Source organism: Mytilus trossulus, chromosome 10, assembly GCF_036588685.1.
Source record: "Mytilus trossulus isolate FHL-02 chromosome 10, PNRI_Mtr1.1.1.hap1, whole genome shotgun sequence".
Classification (NCBI taxonomy): domain Eukaryota; kingdom Metazoa; phylum Mollusca; class Bivalvia; order Mytilida; family Mytilidae; genus Mytilus; species Mytilus trossulus.
Genome location: NC_086382.1, coordinates 35,522,927 through 35,547,245, shown reverse-complemented (window position 1 = coordinate 35,547,245; position 24,319 = coordinate 35,522,927). Strand labels below are relative to the sequence as shown.

Sequence of the window (24,319 nt, the reverse complement as noted above, 5' to 3'; positions counted from 1 at the left end):
CACAGTTTATTTTTTTCCCTTGTTAAGGGAATGATACTTAATTATAAAGTTTAGTTTAATTTCCCTTTTCTGTATTTCATTGAAAACCTATCAAATAAGAAATAAATGTATAAAAATATCAAACATCATAAATTTCCAAATCGATTAAACAGACATCCAACTTATCCAAGAATTAATATATATAGGATTATTTCTAATAGGTTAAGGAAATGTTCAAAGTCGTGAATATTTTAATAACTGGTAACTTCATGGGAAATCAATGTAATCCGAAAACCTCTTTTAACCAATTATTTTCCCGATCAAACAGTATGCTTTGAACAGACTAAATTGTTGTTTTGTTTTAATGTCTTTCATTCAAACCTTTACCTTTTATTTTAAATCTATTTTTGTGGAAGGTTTTAACCAAGAGTAAGCATACATAGTTTTAAAATTTAAAATGCAATTAGTAGGCAAATGTAACTACAGACCAGAATTTGTTGATTTTTTTTTAATCAATGACTAAAAAGCAGGTACTTAGCAGAGACATGTGTTTCGGATTTGATTTTGATTGTTTTAGAATAATTAGATAACTTTTTCATTTGTTAAATTAGACAAGCCCTAATTCGTTATGAGGAAATGCGTAGCGATTATAATTGCTCTACATTTATAGACATTGAACTTTGAACAAGTTCAGAGTTTACAAAGTTTATATATATTTTAAAGAAATCATTCTGAAATATGCATGATGGCTAGAAAAAATGTTATCATACATTAACTTTATCTATCTTTTATACCAGTATCGCAACAATAAGATACAGATACATAATCACAATTTTGAAACATCATGCATTAGTAATAGTATATTTTTTTTCTATCGCAGTCTATATATATATTAATGTTCAATACGCATGTAACGCGCATGTTAATAATACACCTGCGTATACTCATCTTTTATCACTCTGGTAGGAATACCATGAACACTTAGGAAAAATTAAGAAATACATTGCCCTTCATGTCTTACCGTGGGCCGCATGTATGCTATGTGTAACGTTTATTTCATGTAGACTCTACGTTTTACTGATGTATCTATATTGTGTAATATATCACACGTACTCTTTTCGTGTATTTTGACTTGTTTCTGTTTTAATGTCGTTTTGGTAGAGTTTAACAATAGCAGTTGATATTTATTTAGTGTGTCTTTTGTGCTGTAATGTTACACTACTGTGTGAGGTATGGATAATGATTGGCACCTGGTCAAACGTTTAAACTCATTGCATGTTAAGAGCCTGTCCAGGACAGAAGCCTTTTTTCCATGGTTGTTGTTTGTTGGTATGGTTTATATGCGTTTCCTTTTTTATGTTTTTTTTTTATAGATAATACTGTTGGTTTTCCTGTTTGAGTTGTTCTACACTGGTCATTTTATTGACCATTTAGCTTGCTGTTCGGTGTGGAAAAATTCGTGCCGTACTTTGACCCATACTTGTTCAATATATATGCATTTTTACTTGGATTGGGACTGTCTCATTGGCACTCATAACACATCTTCTTAATAAAAGTAATGTGATATCGAACATGGGAAGAATCAGGAATGTTTTCAAATATTATTAACATTTAAGGGCCAGATATGACATTTTGAAAAGAATTAAAAAACAACTTACAACCATAGACAATACACCATATTTTTCTTCTGATATGCATTTTTCCCTGGAGAAGTAAATTGACCTTTTTAGGCTTCGGCATCATTTGTAGGTTAGATTTTCTGCTGAACTCCTCCAAAGTCAAATATTCGGTGTTATCATCAAGTAAATCACATATAAAAATCCTTTTAGTACATTAAAAAGTGTGGTAACAGATAGTTTCATTATTCATTTCAAGTTATTGTTTATTCATACGCATTGTTTTATTATTCCTGTTGCAGTGTAATTAGTGGCAGTGTATTTTGATAATTTATTTATTCTTTGCAAAAGCTTCACCATTTATATAGATATCTTTTAGTTTGAATAGGGGTCATTAGCAACATTTCATTTACTTCTTATTTGTAACCATTGTGTATTGTCATTTCACCACCGGATTTAAAAAGAAAAATGTTTCTTGTGAAGGTAAGTTAAGGAACTTTTTTTATTTTTTATAAGTTTATATAATTTATTAGAATTTTTCTATCTCTCTTTGTCCTCTTTTAAATATCTTAAATGCTTATTTCAATACACAATAAGTGCTCCCTTTAACGTAAGTTGCTAGAGTTTTAAATAACATCCGGTGTATTTTCTGAAAATCTAGATTCGACATAAATTATGTCAATTCTATTTCTGAATACACATGTTTGTTGACGTATTAACGTTCTGTTTGTTATCTGGGATTATATTTGTTTAAAAAGTAAGTAGACACTTTTTTTGTCTATATTAATGAAATGGTATATGTAAATTGTAATGGTATCACATATAGGTTATATGTACAAATAAATATATCAGATTACAGATTTATTGGATACATTCATATTTGAAATACATTAAGAAATCATACGTAATATTTACTTTTGATGTTTTCGGGGTAATCATAAATTGCATTATCACAATTATTCCTAATCATATACTGTTTTTTTAACTACAGAACTTGGTTCTCTCATGATTTCAGTTGATTTTATTATCACAAATTTTAAAGTTAAAAAGAGAAGACTATAAGTGAAAATAACTATCTCGCTTTCACTGCTATCTTTATTGATTTCAAGAATTGAAGTATTTTTATCAGGGGTTTTGAAACTATATTGAATATATGTGTATTGAAATAAAAGGTATACAATACAATTACATGAGCAATTCAATTATTCATAAAAAGATAATAAACAAACATGACAGAAACGCAAACGTGATAATTTCATTTTTTAACTCAATAAACGATCCCTTTATTATTGTGCAACCAAACATGAATCGATACCCGGTGTATTGTTGACAAATCCAATTTTATAATAGGTATTTGCTGTGTGTTGTGCAACACATATGTATGAATGTTATCATATCACACACAAATAAGAACATCTGAATCTTTCAAAAGTAAGTTTTTTTTTTTTATAAAAGTAACACTTTGATAATCAGAGAGGTGAATTTCAATATTATCACAATTGGAGAAAAGTGTTAACACCTTAAAAGAGTACTGAATAACAGATAAGTCTGTGCAATTGAAAAAGGTGACATACTTTGCACAGACTAGGTATTTAAGGGTGAATATATTCAGTGTTTAAGAAATATACAACATATCTAACATTTTATATTTTTGTTTGCAAGAAACATAAATTGGTAGATAATTTTGTTTACCATTTTCATTTATAATTTTCTTTTAACTATCTTTCACTTTCGTAATACATCATTCCTACTTTCTTTCTCATTTACCGTAACGGTATAGATTGACATACGAAAATAAATCTTTTTAAAAAGAATGTATACAGCTTTTAGAAAAATTGTCTCCTTGAATAAAGAAATAAATTATTCTGATTCAGTAAAACAAATTGCATTTGTTGTCTTCAAATGAGATATAAAATTCAATAAAAACATATAATATCTCAAAAAAGAGATGTCGGCTTCTTTAAGTGAGGGAGAATAGAAACATGTATTTCAACAGGCGAATAAAAAACATCTGTACTTTTTTGTTTTGTATCTGTGTAAATTGTTATATACCTCGTTAGAATGGTTAGTACCCCTACTTTAATACAGTGTTTTTATTTTATTTTCATCTAATAGTATATAAATCAGAAATAAAAACTTATTTTTGATTCGTCCTTTATTTCTACGGTATATTAATTTCCAAGTAACGCCATAATTTTTAGAATTTGCCTACTGTTTCTTATATTTATACCAAACCAATTGCAACTAAAGTTTTCAATAACAAGTTTCAATATTGACGACTTCTGAACCTCCTGATTGCACATGTGTTGGTTACCCATTGATATATGAGGCAGGTCATATTTATTCCGTTGACGTCAACATTGTCAATAACATTCCTGAGAAATGTGATATCCAAAGGCCCAAAGTAGCATGAGCCTTAATCCTTCGATTGAAAACTTCAAACATACTGATGAATTCAGTCGGAAATAATGCAAGGCAATGGGTTAAGCAAAAGAAAAATGACATAAATGGTTACCAATTCGACACTGCCATTTGATCTTTGAATATAATCTTTTATTGGTATTATTATTCATTTTGTTCTCAGTAGATTAAAAGCAAACTAAATTATATTCAATTATACATATAAGGGAGGATTTTATATTTTGAGACTGTCTCATTTTCTCAAGAGTAGATTTTTTAAAGAAAATTGCAAAAAACTAAAATTTTACCTCAAAATTTTATAACTTTATCAATATTCAAAAACTTACCAATTTTTTCTTTATTCTTCTATATTTCTTCTTTCTGAACATTGATGAAAAAGAACAAAAGCTCAGGCAAAAATATCTCTGCACTTGTTTAACTATATATCAAGGACAAGAGATAATCCCAAATGAGCAATCATTTTTATTCTGCTGTGCAATCTTCATCAGTCCTGAAGCAAAAAATAAAATTTTAGCTTAAATCAGTAAGTAATGTAAAGGAGAGCTAAAATTTTAGCTGGTTCTTTTTCAGACCAAAAGCTAAAATTTTAGCATCCACAACTTAGATAAAATTTTAGCTTTGCAGAAAATTGATAAAATTTAGCAAACATGTATACAAAGATAAAATTTTAGCATTTGAAAAAACATTATATTGCAAAGAAAAATAGACTTTAGCGTAGTTACATGTATTTTAACACCGCAGATGGCATTACCCCTGTTAACCTTAAGTTTAATTGATTGTTGGTTGTTTAATGTTCAGTGGCAACTAATTCATGCACTTTCAAGACAAGAACAAATAAATAGACAACAGGTAGGTCCTGTAATAGGACTTGATGAGGAGGAAATTTGGACTATCACCATGATCACTGGCTGGTAAATTGGATAGCCCATATGATCAGAAATTTGACCTTTCAAAAATCCACCTATGGACTGATCAGACATAAACAGTAATAAATGCTGAACAATTTCTCATGGTTATCATGGTTATTGGTAAAATACAAACAAGTGGTTATTAAAATATTTTACCTACCTACCTACCCTGTTTCAAAACTTAGGGTCGGAAAAGGGCAAACAAACAATATTTTAATTTAGGCCTCAATAGATGGTTTTCAAGTCAATTTAAGGTAGCAAATCTAATGACACAGCCAACTTTTGAGCAAAAGAACAGCATATAATCAGAACTTTCTGAGTGACGAGAGGTTAACTGGATGAGTCTTCACCATTTTCTGTTTTTTATTTCTGGTCCTTCATGGAGATTAACTGCACCAACTGTTTTAGGCATTTTGATTTTTCCAGTTACATTAACAGGTAAATCAAATCGTGATATTATCACACATTATTCTGTTTTATTTTCCTGTCGTTTACCAAAATCCATTTGGTCTATGGATTTATTAGGAATAAATTTTACCTTGCCGATGTTGTAGGCTTTCCTCAGTAGTATACCATCTTTTTCAACTCACAACTCATTAAAATCATTTATTCCTTCTAACTTGTGTGTAATCAGTTTGTGTTATGAGGTGTTGTTAGCACATTTAGAGACTTGACATCCAGCAACACCTGTAAACAGAAATAATAATGAGGGAATTATAAACCGTTTCAAAGGTCATGTTTTCAACTTCAACAAAATGTGTGTACATTACAGCATAGATCAACATGATATTTTGAAGAAAAGAAAAACATTTTAAACTAGAGGCTCCAAGGAGCCTGTGTTGCTCACATGATATTTTTATTTACAATTGATGCATGGAATAATGCAACCTTTATACTTTTGCTCTAGTTTCAGAGATACATGTATGGAAAAGTCAAAAACTGCATTTTTTACCTATGTTCTATTTTTAGCCATGTCTGCCATGTTTTAGGCAGACAGGGTCACTGGACACATTTTACATTTTAAAAAAAAATAAATACCATAATGTTTATTTGGGTCCAAGTACATTTAAATTTGTCTCAGTTGTTTCAGGAAAGATTTTTGAAAAAGATTGCAAAAATTTACGAAAAATTGTAAAATTTGACTTTAAAGTGCAATAACTCCTTATGAAGTCAATTGTCAATTTTGATCCTGTTCACTGATTTGTAGAGCTCACTTTGCTGAACGTTATTGCTGTTTACAGTTTATCTCTATCTATAACATTTTTCAAACTAGAGGCTCTAAAAAGCCAGTGTATCACCTTGGTCTATGTGAAGGAAGCAGATGGTTTCATGACAAAATTGTGTTTTGGTGATGGTGATGTGTTTGTACATCAAACTTTACCGAAAATTCTTGCTGCTTACAATTATCTCTATCTATAATGAACTTGTACCAGTAGTTTCAGTGGAAAATGTTAGTAAAAATTTACAAATTTTATGAAAATTGTTAAAAATTGACTATAAAGGACAATAACTCCTTAGGGGGTCAATTGACCATTACAGTCATGTTGACTTATTTGTAAATCTTACTTTGCCGAACATGATTGCTGTTTACAGTTATTAATATCTCTATCTATAATAATATTCAAGATAATAACCAAACTAGAGGCTCCAAAGAGCCTGTGTCGCTCACCTTGGTCTATGTGAATATTAAACAAAGGAAGCAGATGGATTCATGACAAAATTGTGTTTTGGTGATGGTGATGTGTTTGTAAATCTTACTTTACTAGTCTTGCTGCTTACATTTATCTCTATCTATAATGAACTTGGCCCAGTAGTTTCAGTGGAAAATGTTAATAAAAATTTACAAATTTTATGAAAATTGTTAAAAATTGACTATAAAGGATAATAACTCCTTAGGGGGTCAATTGACAATTTCGGTCATGTTGACTTATTTGTAAATCTTACTTTGCTGAACATAATTGCTGTTTACAGTTTATCTCTATCTATAATAAAATTTAAGATAATAACCAAAAACAGCAAAATTTCCTTAAAATTACCGATTCAGGGGCAGCAACCCAACAATGGGTTGTCAGATTCATCTGAAAATTATAGGGCAGATAGATCTTGATCTGATTAATAATTTTACCCCGTGTTGGATTTGCTCTAAATGCTTTGGTTTTTGAGTTATAAGCCAAAAACTGCATTTTACCCCTATATTCTATTTTTAGCTGTGGCGGCCATCTTGATTTGATAGTCGGGTCATCGGACACATTTTTAAAACAAGATACCCCAAAGATGATGATTGCCAAGTCTGGATTAATTTGGCCCAGTAGTTTCAGAGGAGAAGATTTTTGTAAAAGATCACTAAGATTTACGAAAAATGGTTAAAAATTTACTATAAAGGGCAATAACTCCTAAACGGGTCAACTGACCATTTCGGTCATGTTGACTTATTTGTAAATCCTACTTTACTAAACATTATTGCTGTTTACAGTTTATCTCTATCTATAATAATATTCAAGATAATAACCAAAAACTGCAAAATTTCCACAAAATTACCAATTCAGGGGCAGCAACCCAACAACTGGTTGACCGATTCATCTGAAAATTTCAGGGCAGATAGATCTTGACCTGATAAACATTTTTACCCAATGTCAGATTTCCTCTAAATGCTTTGGTTTTTGAGTTATAAGCCAAAAACTGCATTTTACCCCTATGTTCTATTTTTTGCCGTGGCGGCCATCTTGGTTGGATGACCGGGTCACGCCACACATTTATTAAACTAGATACCCCAATGATGATTGTGGCCAAGTTTGGTTCAATTTGGCCCAGTAGTTTCAGAGGAGAAGATTTTTGTAAAAGATAACTAAGATTTACGAAAAATGGTTAAAAATTGACTATAAAGAGCAATAACTCCTAAACGGGTCAACTGACCATTTCGGTCATGTTGACTTATTTGTGAATCCTACTTTACTAAACATTATTGCTGTTTACAGTTTATCTCTATCTATAATAATATTCAAGATAATAACCAAAAACTGCAAAATTTCCACAAAATTACCAATTCAGGGGCAGCAACCCAACAACGGGTTGACCGATTCATCTGAAAATTTCAGGGCAGATAGATCTTGACCTGATAAACATTTTTACCCGAGTCAGATTTCCTCTAAATGCTTTGGTTTTTGAGTTATAAGCCAAAAACTGCAGTTTACCCCTATGTTCTATTTTTAGCCGTGGCAGACATCTTGATTGGTTGACCGGGTCACGCCACACATTTTTTAAACTAGATACCCCAATGATGATTGTGGCCAAGTTTGGTTCAATTTGGCCCAGTAGTTTCAGAGGAGAAGATTTTTGTAAAAGATAACTAAGATTTATGAAAAATGGTTAAAAATTGACTATAAAGGGCAATAACTCCTAAACGGGTCAACTGACCATTTCGGTCATGTTGACTTATTTGAAAATCCTACTTTACTAAACATTATTGCTGTTTACAGTTTATCTCTATCTATAATAATATTCAAGATAATAACCAAAAACTGCAAAATTTCCACAAAATTACCAATTCAGGGGCAGCAACCCAACAACGGGTTGACCGATTCATCTGAAAATTTCAGGGCAGATAGATCTTGACCTGATAAACATTTTTACCCAATGTCAGATTTCCTCTAAATGCTTTGGTTTTTGAGTTATAAGCCAAAAACTGCATTTTACCCCTATGTTCTATTTTTAGCCGTGGCGGCCATCTTAGTTGGTTGACCGGGTCACGCCACACATTTTTTAAACTAGATACCCCAATGATGATTGTGGCCAAGTTTGGTTCAATTTGGCCCAGTAGTTTCAGAGGAGAAGATTTTTCTAAAAGTTAACAACGACGACGGACGACGGACGCAAAGTGATGGGAAAAGCTCACTTGGCTCTTCGGGCCAGGTGAGCTAAAAACAGCAAAATTTCCTTAAAATTACCAATTCAAAACAGGTTGTCTGATTCATCTGAAAATTTCAGGGCAGATAAATCATGACCTAATAAACAATTTTACCCCCATGTCAGATTTGCTCTAAATGCTTTGGTTTTTGAGTTACAAGCCAAAAACTGCATTTTACCCCTATCATCTATTTTTAGCCATGGCGGCCATCTTGGTTGGTTGGCCAAAATCCTGGACATACCCCACATCCCCAAATTATCATTAAAGAAATATAGTAAGTGTAAGTAAAAAAAAATTGTGCAAGAAAAAATATTGAATCATAATTTCCTGTTGATATGCACATCTGCATAGTATGTCCTTATTATCTACAAAGTTTCATGAAGTTCTGTTGTGTAGTAACAGAGGAGTTGCAATGACACTTTTGCAGAAGTACATTAACACTTTCGCTACTGAATTTATTTTTTTCGCGGGATTTCCTGGCCGAAATATATTTGCACGAGCCATTTGCCTGACCGGGATTAATTTGACATGTGCTTCAGCAAAAACTACCTGGTAGTTTGGGTCATTGAAAACTCGGCAACCGTAGCGAGTTATGCGGTCAAATTTTGATAAAATGTAGATAAATATCATAGGTTGATCGTCCGTAACCTTTTCATAGAGTGAAAATTAGTTTACCTTAAAAACGTGTGTTGAAAACGTAGATTGATTGAGTCGGAAGATAATTTTTGTCATTGCCTACCGTCATGACCGTATATCACTTTCACTTCCATTCGGCAACATTTCTTAAGCACACGTGTGATTCGAAATTCTAATTCTATGAGCTACTGAATTATTTTCTTTCAAAACCCGTTTCCGTTTTCGTTTTCTTGGCAAAAATACTTGTAAATCGAGACTGTCGTTCACGTAGATTTTTGGCCGCCATTTGTTTACGGTTTCGAAAGAAGAAAGATAACTCGGGTTCGATAACGGACAATAACTCTTCCAGACGAGTTGTATAATACCCCCAGCGTTGATGTGCGATTACTGAACTAGTTAAAAATATTGTTTAACTGCAATAATAATCGATGGGACTTCTTTACTTTATGACTTAATCCCAGTAATGCCTTAATTCTTCCACATATGAATGAGATAAAGCTTTCCAATAAATAAAAGTTAGTAAATAAACCCATTAAGTGATTTTTTTCAAAGTTCTAAATCCATGAAATTTCCAAAAAAATTGATTTGGGTCATGGTGGTTTTATAATATATAAAAAATATTTAAGCATAAATAAATGTACAAGAAATAAGCAAATATTCAGCTGTATAGATCTCAAGATAAAGAGCCTACTGAATTATTTATTTTTTTGAAAATTGTTGAAACTAAGTAGTCAAAATTAAGGATGTATAAGATAACATGAAATTGACAAATACATCAACTGATGTTTGTTAAAGCAGCACAAATAAATACCAAAAGCTGATAACTAATATTTTATAAATTTATTTTCATCATAGTTAAATTTATTAATCACATGCAGTAGAGGAAAAGGATAGAAAATATGCAGACAACTACTGGGTACTGTTTTATTTAAACTCATGGTATGTACACACAGATGCAAGTCGTTGAAAACAATTGCCAAAAGAGATTAAATTAATAAATCATGTACATGTTTTACTGCAAAATTCAGTTTTAAAATTCATTGATGGAAAGCTACATCAGGGAGCGGATATAGTTTGTAATAACATTTGGAAGCTATGAAATTTGTTTTAGTTTATATTGCTGTGTACTCATTGAAAAGGAGGATTCATATCATAAATTTTGATTTTGAAATTGAGTGAGGACAATGGAAACTGTTTTTTTTATTTCTGTTAATATTGTTGGGTTATTTAATGGAATGATTTGTCAAAAAGTGAATAAAAATTACTTGAGTGAGGTTGTTATTAGAATATAACCATTGTATTAAACCAGTCTATTAATTAATCTATTGCATCCAGCAGCAAGTGTTACTTACAATATAAGCCTATATATTAATGTGGTATGAAGATACCCTGCTTATCATGTGTGCTAGTCCCATTAACAGTGTAAATTTTTAAAGAAGCTGACTTACAAGGTGACAGCTACAAGACCCTGATGTGGTACATTATCCCATTTCAAATTTGATTACTTTTTTCTCTTACTTTTTACTACTACATGTATATGACTTGGCATCTGAGAGAAGAAGCAATTTATATACCATTTAAAGTCACTTTTTGAACACGAAAAAGATGTTTCCTAGTGTTAAAAATGGTTGCTTATATTGGCATTACAAATTGTAATAAACTTTAGGCACTGCTACACTGGTCATTCATCTTTTGTGTGTGCAACATGAGGGGGGAGTTCTTCCTCATAATTTCCAGAACAAAAAATTGAACCCCTATTGTTTTCAGAAACATACAGGAACAGTATTATTTTACAATAATAAATGATGCAATCTCAAGATTAATCAGAAGCAGCAGACAACACATTATGTTATTTCACTTTGGGGAAAAATCACTACCCTTCAGCAAATTTTTTTTCCCCCTTCCCAATTCTAAAAAAATAATTTTCCCTTCCCTTCCAAACAATTTTTCTATTTCCACTTCCCTTCTTTTACAATATTTTTTTAAATGAGAAAGAAAACGATTTGTTAAAATAAAATAATCATCTTGCCATTTTTCAGTATTTTTTTTCTCTGTCAACAAAGAGACATATATAGTATACATGTCTCTGGTCAACATAATTTGTTTTTCAAAACAAAACAAAATCTAAAATTTTTGTATGCTGAACAAGACTTTTAAAAACCTCTGTCACAAGACGAGATACATCATGGAAAATAAATTTACATTCGATTAAAATACGAATAAGATTGCAGAATATTGTCTCATCTTTCGAAACCACTTTTATGTAAAATAATAAAGCTTTGAGATGTAACAACACGTGTTTTATGAACCACACTATTTATAGACTCAGCTGTCAATTTTGTCAATATCCGGTTCTATTTTAAATGAAATTGGACTTTCGTTTTGTCGACCGTAGTACATACTGCAGTACAGCCTTTCAATAAAAAGAAAGAAAACCCGTAGCACTACAGACTCATGACTCTGACTCAATCGGTAATGAAAGGTTGACTGTCAAACGGCAACGAGAAATAATAATTTACAGTCGTGCACCTGATGGCGACAATCAAAGTCTCGATTTCAGATTGTTTTACAAATATCCTTCTCACAACTCCAAAATATACGTACAATAACTACTTTTGTTCAAGTTAAGCCACTTTCATGACCGCAGGTCAAGTTTTCTAAATGTTTCAACTCGAAATGAAACTCTTGACCATGATTCCGCCATTTTGTTTTTCACGAGTTTTTTTTTCCCTCAACAATCTTTAAAAAAACATATTTCAACAGTGTTTTTACGCCCGATACTAAAATATCGAATGCATTTGATGTTTATCATAACATCCATGAAGCAACGGGGCCAAGAAACATGTTTAAACATTATTTTTACTGTTTGCACTGGGACCGTCTAAAAATAGAAATATTCGGCATCTACACCGGTGTGCCAAAAGGATACATTCGGCATCTACACCGGTGTGCCAAAAGGATACATTCGGCATGAAAGGGTTAAAGCAAATAAGTTCAAAGGGGAGTAACTCCTAGAAAAAAATTGAATCGTAATTTCCTGTTGATATGCACATCTACATAGTTTGTGCTTATTATCTACCAAGTATCATAAAATTCTGTTGTGGGGGTAGGTATAATAAGGAACAGACAGACAAACAGTCAAGCAGATGGATACACAGACCAGAAAAATTATCTTAATATAATATCACACATGGGGCTTCAAACAACATGCCATGGATCATTTTATCCAATGCTTTAATTTTTTCTGTTAAATATGGGTTATGTAACATGTGCATTGGCGGATCCAGGGGGGGGTCTTGGGGTTGCAACCCCCCCTTTTTTTTTGGCCGATCAATGCATTTTAATGGGGACATATAGTTGAAACCCCCCTTTTTAAAATGGCTGGATCCGCCCCTGATGTGTATGTGAGCCTCAGTCTGTGACTCGTCTAACATTTTGTCATTATCATGTCAGATTTATTTGTGAAATGAAATTTACTAAAGAGAATCAGACTGTCTCTGAAATTGTGTATAGAACCAGATTTGCTTATTTTAACAGGTCACATTTAGATCACGGTGAGTTTGTGTTGTAATTATGTTTTCTGATTGAACAATGTACATTTTGTTAATTTACCTGTTCTAGAGTCAAGGACAGTTTTCATATCAGCTGCTGTTACAATGTTTTTTTTTCAACTTGCAACCCAACTTTTTATCTTTTTGCGCTTATTTGCCATCTTTGAATCACAATATGACTTTCCTGCATGGGCCTCAGAGTAGCAATATCCCTGTATATTGATCCCTATGAAATATAAGATATTCATTACTCTGCAATTTAAATATACACAAAATAACTAAAAAGTATTGTATAAAAGTTTTATCACATTAGATTAAGGCAAACTACAGAAATAGGAAGAAAACTAAAAAAAATAGCAATTTTACCATTTGTAAAGGGGCATAACTTTAGAACGACTAAAGTGACGCCCCCAAATATTCAAACTTGATTGTGTTTAGTGGTAATAAGCATTGTATAACAGTTTACTAACATTTGGTTAAGGCAATCTAAAGTTAACTATAGTTGTTAATTTCTGTGTCAATTTGGTCTCTTGTGGCGAGTTATCTCATTGGCAATCATACCACATCTTCTTTTCTGAATAAATAGTTAGAGTACAGACATACAGTGGTTGTTGTTTGTTTACAGTCTGTGCCAAAAACTATTTGAATAACTAGCCCTATGGGGTAGTAAAAAAAAAAAATACTAGCCTGAATTTATATGTACTGGACCGGATAAAATCTGTGTCCCTGGTGAGGATCACGAAGTGATCCGAACCAGCTAGGGAGGTTTGGGGGCATGCCCCCCCCCCCCAAGAAAATTTTGGAATATTAGATGTAAAATCCTGCATTCTGAGGTTACATTTTTGTGTATAAATCTTGTCAAAAATGTAGAGTTTTTTCTCCATATTATATGAAAAATTCTACTTTCCTTCAATAAAAACCTTCTCAAAACTGTTGACAAAACTGACTCCATTCTTTGAATTGAAGACAAACATGTAAATGTAAATTAAATGTATACATGTAGATATAAACCCCTTGCCATCACATATTGTTTATTCAAATTTGACTTTGGAAAGTTAAAGAGATCACCTTTCTGATGCAGACCAAAAATAGAAGAAAGCTTATATCAATTGATTATATATTTATTCTTCATAATTTTTCATGATTTTTTTCAATTTGCTGAACAACTCCTGTTCAGCAAGTTCATTTTCATCTTCACTTTTTTCACCACTGTCCTCATCCTCATCTGTACTGCAATCTTCTTCTTGGTTGATATTACAAGGCTTCCAAAACGGTCATATATTCCGGACATGACCGAAACTTTTATAAAAAGACCGGCTGCTCTCAGCCTCAAACGGTCTAATAGAATTATTTTTTTCAAGACATTTTTCATAAAACGGTCATTTCAATTTTGAACAACTTTCGATCATTAAAAATGTCCGTTTGGGTTTTGGACATGTCCGCTTGGGCATACTATTTCACAAAGATATTTCGGTCATAATTGGGTTTATTACAACAGATGCAGCATATTTAAGATTCTTTGAAGTGTCTCAGTTAGTCTAATTCTCTGGGAACATAAATGTACGGCTTGGTCTTTAGCTTGTGTACATCAATAAAAAGTAGAAAAAACATGTTTTCTTTTATTTAAATAACAACAAGCTGTCAAAAAATTATCCCTTCAATAAGTTATATTGAAGCCATAAATCATTCACTGATTACAGGTTTGTTACCTTTGACGAGGTGTCCTTAGCTTGTCTCTTTATCAATAGAACTAATGATGCATAACAAGGTACACAAAGGTGATCAGGTAACGAGGTCAAATATGTAAGCGTGTACTGAACAACATCATATTTAATGACGCTTTATAGATATTATTTTAAATTAGCATTCAGTTTAACAAAGTTTCCTGATACTTAAAAGTGATTATTTAAATAAGTATATTTTTAAATGAATAAGTATGATATCAGATATATAAATTTTATTTGACAATGTACATCGTGTTAAATACTGGGGTACTACAAAGGGGAAAATTAATTGAAATATATATTAAAAACACCAAGAAAAGCTTCGCTTGTGTATACCAAGCTGACTTGTCCAATGAATAAGAGGGCGGTCTTTATTCTTGCTTTCAACGTAACCACCGTGACATTCATCTCAAGAAAAGAGCTGTGCAATGTGCACAATTGATTCATGATAACATTCATGACCGATTTCCAGACAACAAAATTTTCGAAGCATTCTCTGTGTTTGAACCGTCGAAATTTCCGAGTAGTGTTGCCGACCTTCCTCGCTACAGTGAGCAACAGTTAGAGTGTCTCGGGGACCATTATAACTCAATCAACCAAGAAGAACTACAACTAGAATGGGGTATACTTAAGTATTTGATCTTCAACAATTATAAGGGACTTTCGTTTGCCGATCTGTTAACCGCCATTATTTCTAGAAAAGACCAGTTCCCTAATGCAATTTTTCTAATGGAAATTTCACGTATTTTGCCGGTTTCAAGTGTTGAATGCGAAAGGGGTTTTTCAAGGCAGAACATTATTAAGACAAAGCTAAGGTGTAGTCTGGGTATTGATGCTTTAGATCAACTTATGAGAATAAGCTAAGTAGGTGTAGATGTTGAAGACTTTGACCCTGTTTCTGCAATCCGCAAATGGCAATCCGTTCGTAACCGCCATGTGTATCAGAACAATGCATTCAGCAAGCTGATGAATATTAGATCTTAAATTGGACTAAGTGTAATCTTGTGCTATGATCTGTGCTTCTTTTCAATGAACTCATTGTAATATTTATTGCTTGTGTTTGTCAACATTGTGCTATTATTGTTGATATATGCTTACATAATATATCATGTTGTTATTCATTAAATTATTAATCAACAGAGTATGTTTTTATTTATGCTTGATTTTCTAAATCCGGTTCGAAAATTGTACAACAAAAAAAAGTTTATCACTGTTCAGTAGATTGTACACGGTTTAAAACAAGATCCTTCATTGGGCCTCTTCAATGTTATCTATAAATACCGCAAGTTGTAAAGGTCACGTGGTCACGTGGTCAGGTAATCAATACACAAAAAAGAAAAGTATCACGTGTATCAAGCTGTACTACAATAATAAAGTCAGTTGTCATCAACAGTTTTAAATAATATGGCCTTAATTAACAAGTGTAACTAAAGTACCCACAGAGAGAAGATAGATTATTTAAACAAAAACAAAAACATGAGAAAAGTCAGGTACTGAAGCTGACTGATGCAATGCTGGTTACGATACACAGAAAAATGACACAAAAACGAGGAAAATATTTTATTCATTTTAAGAATAAAGACAACAAAACAGTTATAAATAATTTATTGCATATAACACTTCTAATTACTTAGACACATATAGCTTATGCATCCTTCAAGTTACATTTAAGAATCCAGCTGATCATTGACCATCAAAAATATTTCTTTGTAAAATGTCCGGCTGTCGTCAGGAAATTTTTGAAGCCCTGGTTGATAACAATCATCAGAAAAAAATATATATTAAAACCTTGTAATATTAATCATTTCAATTTGATGTGGATGTACATCATGGTTGAATACAAGTAAACTGCGAGCTACTGCTCACTGATGATACCCCGCCGCAAGTGGATAATATTAATAGTGTAAAAATATGCAAGTGTTCGGTAAACAGGAAGTTGTCAAGTGATGAATCTGAAAACGCATCACACGGTATAGCTGACTTATATTAATCCTGAAACCAAATTTCAGAAATCCTTGTATTGTATTTCCTGAGAAAAATGTGACGAAAATTTTCAACTTGGCTATCATGTGTAAAATCGTACAAGTGTTCGGTTAACAGGAAGTTGTCAAGTGATCAATCTGAAAACGCATCACACAGTATAGCTGACTTAGATAAACCCTGAAGCCAAATTACAGAAATCTTTGTATTGTAGTTCCTGAGAAAAATGTGACGAAAATTTTCAACTTGGCTATCATGTGTAAAATCATACAAGTGTTCGGTAAACAGGAAGTTGTCAAGTGATCAAGCTGAAAACGCATCACACAGTATAGCTGACTTAGATAAACCCTGAAGCCAAATTACAGAAATCCTTGTATTGTAGTTCCTGAGAAAAATGTGATGAAAATTTTCAACTTGGCTATCATGTGTAAAATCATACAAGTGTTTGGTAAACAGGAAGTTGTCAAGTGATCAATCTGAAAACGCATCACACGGTAAAGCTGACTTAGATAAACCCTGAAGCCAAATTTCAGAATTCCTTGTATTGTAGTTCCTGAGAAAAATGTGACGAAAATTTTCAACTTGGCTATCATGTGTAAAATCATACAAGTGTTCGGAAAACAGGAAGTTGTCAAGTGATCAATCTGAAAATGCATCACACGGTATAGCTGACTTAGATAAACCCTGAAACCAAATTTCAGAAATCCTTGTATTGTAGTTCCTGAGAAAAATGTGACGAAAGTTTCGTGGGACGGACGGACGGACTGATGGATGGACTGACGGACGGACAGACAGCGGTAAAACAGTATACCCCCCCTTTTTTAAAGCGGGGGTCCTTTTTTAAAGCGGGGGTATAATTTAAAGCGGGGGTATAATAATTACAACAACTTTGGACTATAATAATTTGCATGATATATAGTCATTAGTTCTCTACAAAGAAAAATAATTTATGCTGTGTTGTGTATTAGAATTAAGATATTGCAGAAATTTATATCTTTGCTGGTTCTCATTCTTAAAAGTATTTATGTTTTTTTTTTAAATTACAAATATTTGAATGCTTTTATGAACTATGTGATGTATTTTAAATACAATAAATACCTGGATGTCTTGACCAGCAGCTGGTGTATCAATCTCATCATGACCAACCACAACAGTTTCTTGGTCGACTGTGTTTGTTTGGAGTGTCTCGGTTAATCGTGATGGTCTGGAATAGCCAACTCTCCTTCTTCTGTCTGAAGGGGTAATCTGAAACAGTACAAATTATTTAAAAAAAATAAACAGTGTTTGTCAGAAATTTTAATTAAGTTTACAATTATTCAGACTAATATGTAATCAAAGTGGAGCTTAAACTTATTAAAACTTTGTCTTGAAAGAGCTTAACAGCATGGGAGAAAATACATAAGACATTAAGTATGTGTTTTAAAAGGCATACAATGATATAGTGAACTGAGGACAGTAAGTATTGAAAATAAGTAAACAGGAATAAATTCAACTTTGAGCTAATATTATCCAATTTTTTCTGTCATGCAGACAAAAAAATAATTTTGAATGAACAATTACCATCCAGCTTTGGGTCAAACTGCTCAACATTATCAGTCTCAATTTCAACTTGGATCAAGTCCTTCAATGTGTCCGTCTTCAAATGACCCCGCCTCTTGCCTTTGCTGAGTTTGATTCTGCTGAATGTAGTTTTTTTATTGACACTTGTTGGTGGTAGACTGAGCAGAGCATCTATAACAAGCTTTATATTGTCAAGGCCATCCCTGAATGTTTCAAACACAGATCCCCATGTCAAGGCACCATCTATAAGTCTGTTACTGTACCTAAAAAATTAATACACAAAATTGTAAATATTCAATATCAGACATATATGGATATTTTATTTTTAAAAATATTAAGATGTTCAAGGCAAAAAATTGGAGTAAATGAATACAGAGTTAGGAGTTGTTTACCCTATAGGTAACATTAAGCTAAAATTAGGTTTTTATAGAATAGAGAATGGAAACATTGTGCCAAAAAGACAACAACCCAAACAATGAGCAGAAACATTAATTACCTTTGATATATTAAAGATTTCAAAATGGCCCACTCTGTGTTAACTTCCTCTATATCCATGCCTGACCTTATTAAGGTGGACTTGAGATTTTTCTTTACAAGATGAATCTCATGGTCCCCATACTCTTAAATGACAAAAAAACTTATTCATTAAACATGTTAAAAAATGAGAAACATATTTTTGCTTGAACCATAAAACACAATTTGCTTATAGACTGAGATATTGATGATTACAGGTATTTATTTAATTACTTTAATATTATAACCTGTACAATCAGAGACAGTTATGCTATGACATATATGCAATTACAAGATAACTTACTTGGTTTGCATATTTTTAGAACTTCTGTAGTTGCTTTGATCTGTGCATGTCCATTATACAATGTTAGGTTCTGTTTCTGCAGAATCAAGGATAGTCTGTTTAAAGGTGATATGATTTCCTAAATGAAATGCAATTAATTAAAATTCAATACATATATAAGTTTGTCATATACATGGAAATTTAAATATGCAGTTCATATTCACATTCATTATTTGTAAAGCAGTAATTACATTGTACATATAAGAGTAGTAACAATTGTCAAAAATCAAAACAGACATGTCAAGATAAAGAAAACCAAAAATCAATAAAGCAATCTTAAAAATATTTTGACTTCTAAATGTATGTTTTTAATAATGATTTAGTATTCTACATGTATACCTTTAAATTTAACTTGAATGTGACAACCGCTACATCAGTTCGAATTTTGGCAAGTCCTTCAGCTTTTGGATTTTCATGTGAAGCACTTTCTAGGTGAGCTTTAAATCCCCTGTAACCTTTGATAATAACATTTATTGCTCTAAGCATGTGTGGCATCCAACGAGTTCCTCCTACACGGGTTGGAAGTATTTTCGTCATGTTAAGTGCACTGAAAGCTCGTTTTAAGGCTTTCTTCTGTTTGGGACCTCTGCGGTACAAGTAGTAAAGACCTGTAAAATAGTTATTTGAAAATTTGACTTAAGACATCTTCTGTAAGACTTTATGTAAATAAATTTACATGATTAATAAATAAGGGTACAATGTATGCCATGGTGTATATGTATAAATTTTTGACATTAAATTGCTATACATCAATGCATGACATACATTGCATATGCATACATGTAAAATATAATAAGCTAAATGCATTTGAATTGAATGAACTAGGACTTTTTAATCATGATAATTATTAATTGTTTTATTGCCAAACATAATAACTTACCAAGAAGAAGAGTTATGGTTTTATCATACAATTTAGATGACTTAATAGCATCCTTAAAGCTTAACTCAATTCTGTGAGCCAAGCAATGAGTAACAACTATTTCTGGGTTTTCTCTTTTCATCAAAGCAGCCACACCATTTCTTATACCTGAAAAAAATATGTCTTTAAAACAAACTATTTTTGTAACATTACATTGACATTGTACATTAAATTAATTTTAATCATATACTGTAAAAATGTTTTAATTCCTTTATCATGTTTAGAATTTTTTCAAATTCTATATGTTTACCACGGTCCATGTTTACTTTAAATCAATATGAAGGTCTAGATTGAGGTTCTTTCATTACACATGTTTCAGTATAATATTCTTTTAATTTTTTAGGTCATTTGTCTTTTCTTTATACCCATTATTTTGTATTCTTTATATTATATGAACATGATGAATGAAGAATTTCATGTTTATAAACTAGTACGTACATACACTGTCACACATATAGCTACAGAGAACATATACACATTTGCTACGCACCAAGCACATGTGAAAATAAATAACTGTATCTACACCTCATTATTTTATCTATATGGATAAGAAAATGTGGCATGAGTCAGAGTGTCAATGAGACAACTCTCAATCCAAGTCACAAATTGTAAAAGTAAACCATTATAAGTCATAGTACAGTCTACAACATGGATACCATTTTTTCTACTGTAAATATAAAAAAGAACATGCGGCTAGGACAACTATCTACAAAAGACCAAAATGACACTGACAGTCATTAACAACTATAGGACACCGTACAGCCTTCAACAATGAGCAAAGCCCATTCCAACCCCATCCACATTGTATATTACATAATAAATAAATTAAAAAATAAATTTACCTTGCATGTTTGATGCACCGTCTGAGCAAAAGCCAATAAGTTTACTCCACAGTTGGTTGGTATTGTCCTCTGAATTTTCAAAGCAAACAGCTTTCATGTAATTAAATATGTCCTGAGATCTTGCAGATTCAGCAGTACCCAAATCTAAAAACTTTTCAATTATCTTTCCATTTTGGGCACTTCTTACCCACAATGACTCATATTCATCCCCCATGAAGTCAGATGACCCATCACAGGTGAGGCTCAGAAATGGTGTTTTTTTCAAAAGGTCTCTGGTCTCATTTCTGGAAACACTGGCTATATTTTTGACAAATTCACAGGCCTTTTTGTCATTCAGGTAGCTATTGCCAACATCAAGACCTTTAGCTTGATCCAGTTTACATATAACATTATAAGTTTTAAAGCTTAGATGATGTTTAGCAACAGCATGGGCATTACGAAAGAGAATGCTAAGTCTGTCATATTCAGTTTGTTTTATAGAGTTAATGGCCTTTGCAGCCAGTGAATTCTGAGGAAGTGGCCTCTCGGCAACAGATGTTGCACTGATGTGAGGGGAACTGACTTCATGATTTTGGATGGTGTCAATCCTAAAATTCGTACACCCAGATAAGAATTTCCATCCCTTTCCCTGCTCCTTACAGTATGTACAATACATAACTCATGTGTGTACTTTTATCTTTCGATATGAAAACAAAACTGGCACCACTTCTTCATAAAATTAACGGTAACCAGTGACCAGTCACCGAGGTCGTCCTAATAACCAATCGTCTAAATACACAAGATGTCAAGCGGACAGTTACGAATTAATGTCTTCCGATGCAAAAATGAACATTTTTTTTTTATTTTCTGTTATGATTATATTTTATTTAGTTTATGCAACACAAATTAATCAATAACTACCGAAATTTGAAATTTTGAAAACACGTGGTACTGACCGTTTTTGCGCTTTTTTTTAATTTATTTTAAACAATCGGTTATTAGGGAGACCGTAAAAACTGGTTTACGCTACTTTTGCAAGGAAGTGAGTATCAGTTTATTGATCTCGATGGCGTTGTATTGACACATTCGGCAGTTAACTTACGGTAACGATTAAAAAAGTGCACACAGATATGCACTAGACCGGTCGGACTATCGGCAGTGTACTTTTTACTAGTCCGAGCTTAATTAAAGTAGACACGGGCTTCGGGCTACCGCTTAACGTCGCAGACTGTGTTTATGTGTTACATATTTGTTTTTCTCTCATTATTGGTTCATTTATCAGGCTGTAAGTTTTCTCTTTTGAATTGATTTACCTTGCCATTTCCAGGCTTTTTATAGCTGACTGTGCGGTTTGGACTTTGCTCATTCTTGAAGGCTGTACTGTGACCTATAGTTGTTACTTTATGTGTCATTTGGTCCCTTGTGGAGAGTTGTCTTATTGGCAATCATACCACATCTTCTTTTTTTTATAAACAAGGGTTAAACTTAAAGCACCTCCACTATGGCCTGGGACATAAAATAAGTTTATGAGTATAAATACATGTACGTAACATTTGTACATTTGTACATCTAGAATTATATCAAGGTTATAACAAAATGCACCCAAATTTTCTTTAGAAAAAGAGCAATAACCCTTCAAATGTTGTCTGATTAAATTTCTTGTTAGAAAGCTTTTGACATGGTGAACAATTTTACTACTTTAGTTTTCCCAAAACTATAATTATATTATTTTATAGATATAACTTAAATGATATCTCTAGGTTGTTTTTTCCAAAGCAATGTCTCAAGAAACATATGTGCTTTAATAAAAATAAAGATTATAGCTAATTTCCTAATGCATGAAGGGCAAGACTTTTTTTACTTTGTTTGTATATTGTACAATAGTAATTTAGATAACATCCAATTGCTTTTAACCATTATATTTACAGGTTTAGGTTTGCCTATATTTATTGTATGAAGATGTCAGTCTTACGTTGTACAAAGCTTGGGTAAACGTTTTAAAATCAAAATTCTACTCTACAAGAAATTAGCTGTAAGATGAACATTAAACTACTGTCACTTAGCATGCTTAGGGAAAACATAAAAAAAATCAATGAAGGATAATAAACTTAATTCAAATAGTTTGGGTGGGGGTAAAAATTGCTGCAATTTTTCTTTAATTGAAATGATTTTATACTTTCCTGTGGTCAATCTATTTTTCCCAAATTAAGTTAAGAGGAGAGTAAGGGGGTCAGTGTTTATCCTACATTGAACTTTTGATTTCGACCCTAATCATGCTAATTCTCAATTGTTGTCTTCTGCTTTTACCATATAAATTTGAGAAAGGAAATGGTGAATATATCAAAGCGACGACCACCCGACCATAGAGCAGACAACAGCTGAAGGTAACCAATGTGTATTCAATGTAGCGAGAATTCCCGCACCCGTAGGTGTCCTTCAGCTGGCCCCTAAAAATATGCATACTAGTACAGTGATAATGGATGTTCGAATTATACACAAGAAACTAAAATTTTAAATCATATATTTACTTAGCACAATTTTTTCTGTAATATACATTGTATGTTACCTGTTCTTTTACTTCTCTTACTTCTTGTAAGCATAACCAGATATGTCCACAGTGGTACATGTAGCATGCTGCATTATCTGATAGAAGAACAACGTCTTACTTTAAAGAAGTTGATATTTATAGTCATTATAATATTCTCAAGAAGTGAAGCCACACACGACCAATCCTGTTTCACAGATTCTAAAACATGGGTGAAAATTGTATGCTGAAAAAGAAATGCACAAGACAATTTTTATAGATGTAAATTGATACTGAATTCATTCCAAATAAAAGACTACATGTACATTTATTTATATTCATTTCATAAGAATCTATTCCATTAGAATCTTAAATCAAGGAATTTTTTGTTTTTTATAGTTAGTGTGATACATGTACATTTAAGAACACAATGAAAAATAATATAAAGTTCCAATTGATCATGTTTTATATATATAAAAAAATTGCTAAACAGTTTCAAACTCAGAACAACCTTATACATGATTTACAAATAAGCATATTTTGGTTTTCCCGTTTGAATGATTTTACACTAGTAATTTTGGGGCCCTTCATAGCTTGTTATTCGTTGTGAGCCAAGGCTCTTTGTTGAAGACTCCAGTTGGTATTACTTATTGTGCAAACAGATTGTGGGGACAGAGACAGCATATTGATTTACCTGAAAAAAACACATCTCAGTGATATCATAATCAACTCTCCTTCATTGGCAGTGTCCACGGCTGGTTCGTGGATAGTCTGGCAACCTCCATGCAGTCTGAGGTCTGTCAATGCCGCGGCGTTATGTCTTCATTACATTCAGCGAGCTTTCGAACACTTTTATCCTGATTACATACAGGATTAAGTCCCACATGAATGGGTTAAGACAGACTTATACTGCCCATCAT

The 24,319-nt window shown here is 32.3% G+C and overlaps 1 protein-coding gene and 1 long non-coding RNA gene across 3 annotated transcripts; both read right to left on the bottom strand.

Annotated features, from left to right (window-relative positions):
• Positions 1-4,338: 4,338 nt before the first annotated feature.
• LOC134687267 (uncharacterized) lies at positions 4,339-17,951 on the bottom strand. 2 transcript variants are annotated; one of them, XR_010101747.1, is made up of 4 exons: positions 17,818-17,951; positions 13,077-13,241; positions 5,463-5,611; positions 4,339-4,506 (listed from the first exon to the last, which is right to left on the bottom strand). It is a non-coding gene; the product is annotated as an uncharacterized LOC134687267 (long non-coding RNA). The 2 variants fall into 2 exon arrangements; XR_010101748.1 differs by lacking the exon at positions 17,818-17,951 and having other exon boundaries at positions 13,077-13,827.
• A 290-nt stretch (positions 17,952-18,241) lies between these two features.
• Positions 18,242-21,785, bottom strand: LOC134687863 (uncharacterized). Its single transcript, XM_063548321.1, has 6 exons — positions 20,897-21,785; positions 20,016-20,162; positions 19,475-19,743; positions 19,097-19,214; positions 18,776-18,899; positions 18,242-18,542 (listed from the first exon to the last, which is right to left on the bottom strand). The coding sequence occupies exons 1-6, from the start codon at positions 21,549-21,551 to the stop codon at positions 18,242-18,244; spliced, it is 1,614 nt and encodes a 537-aa protein (XP_063404391.1). The 5' UTR covers positions 21,552-21,785.
• Positions 21,786-24,319: the final 2,534 nt, after the last annotated feature.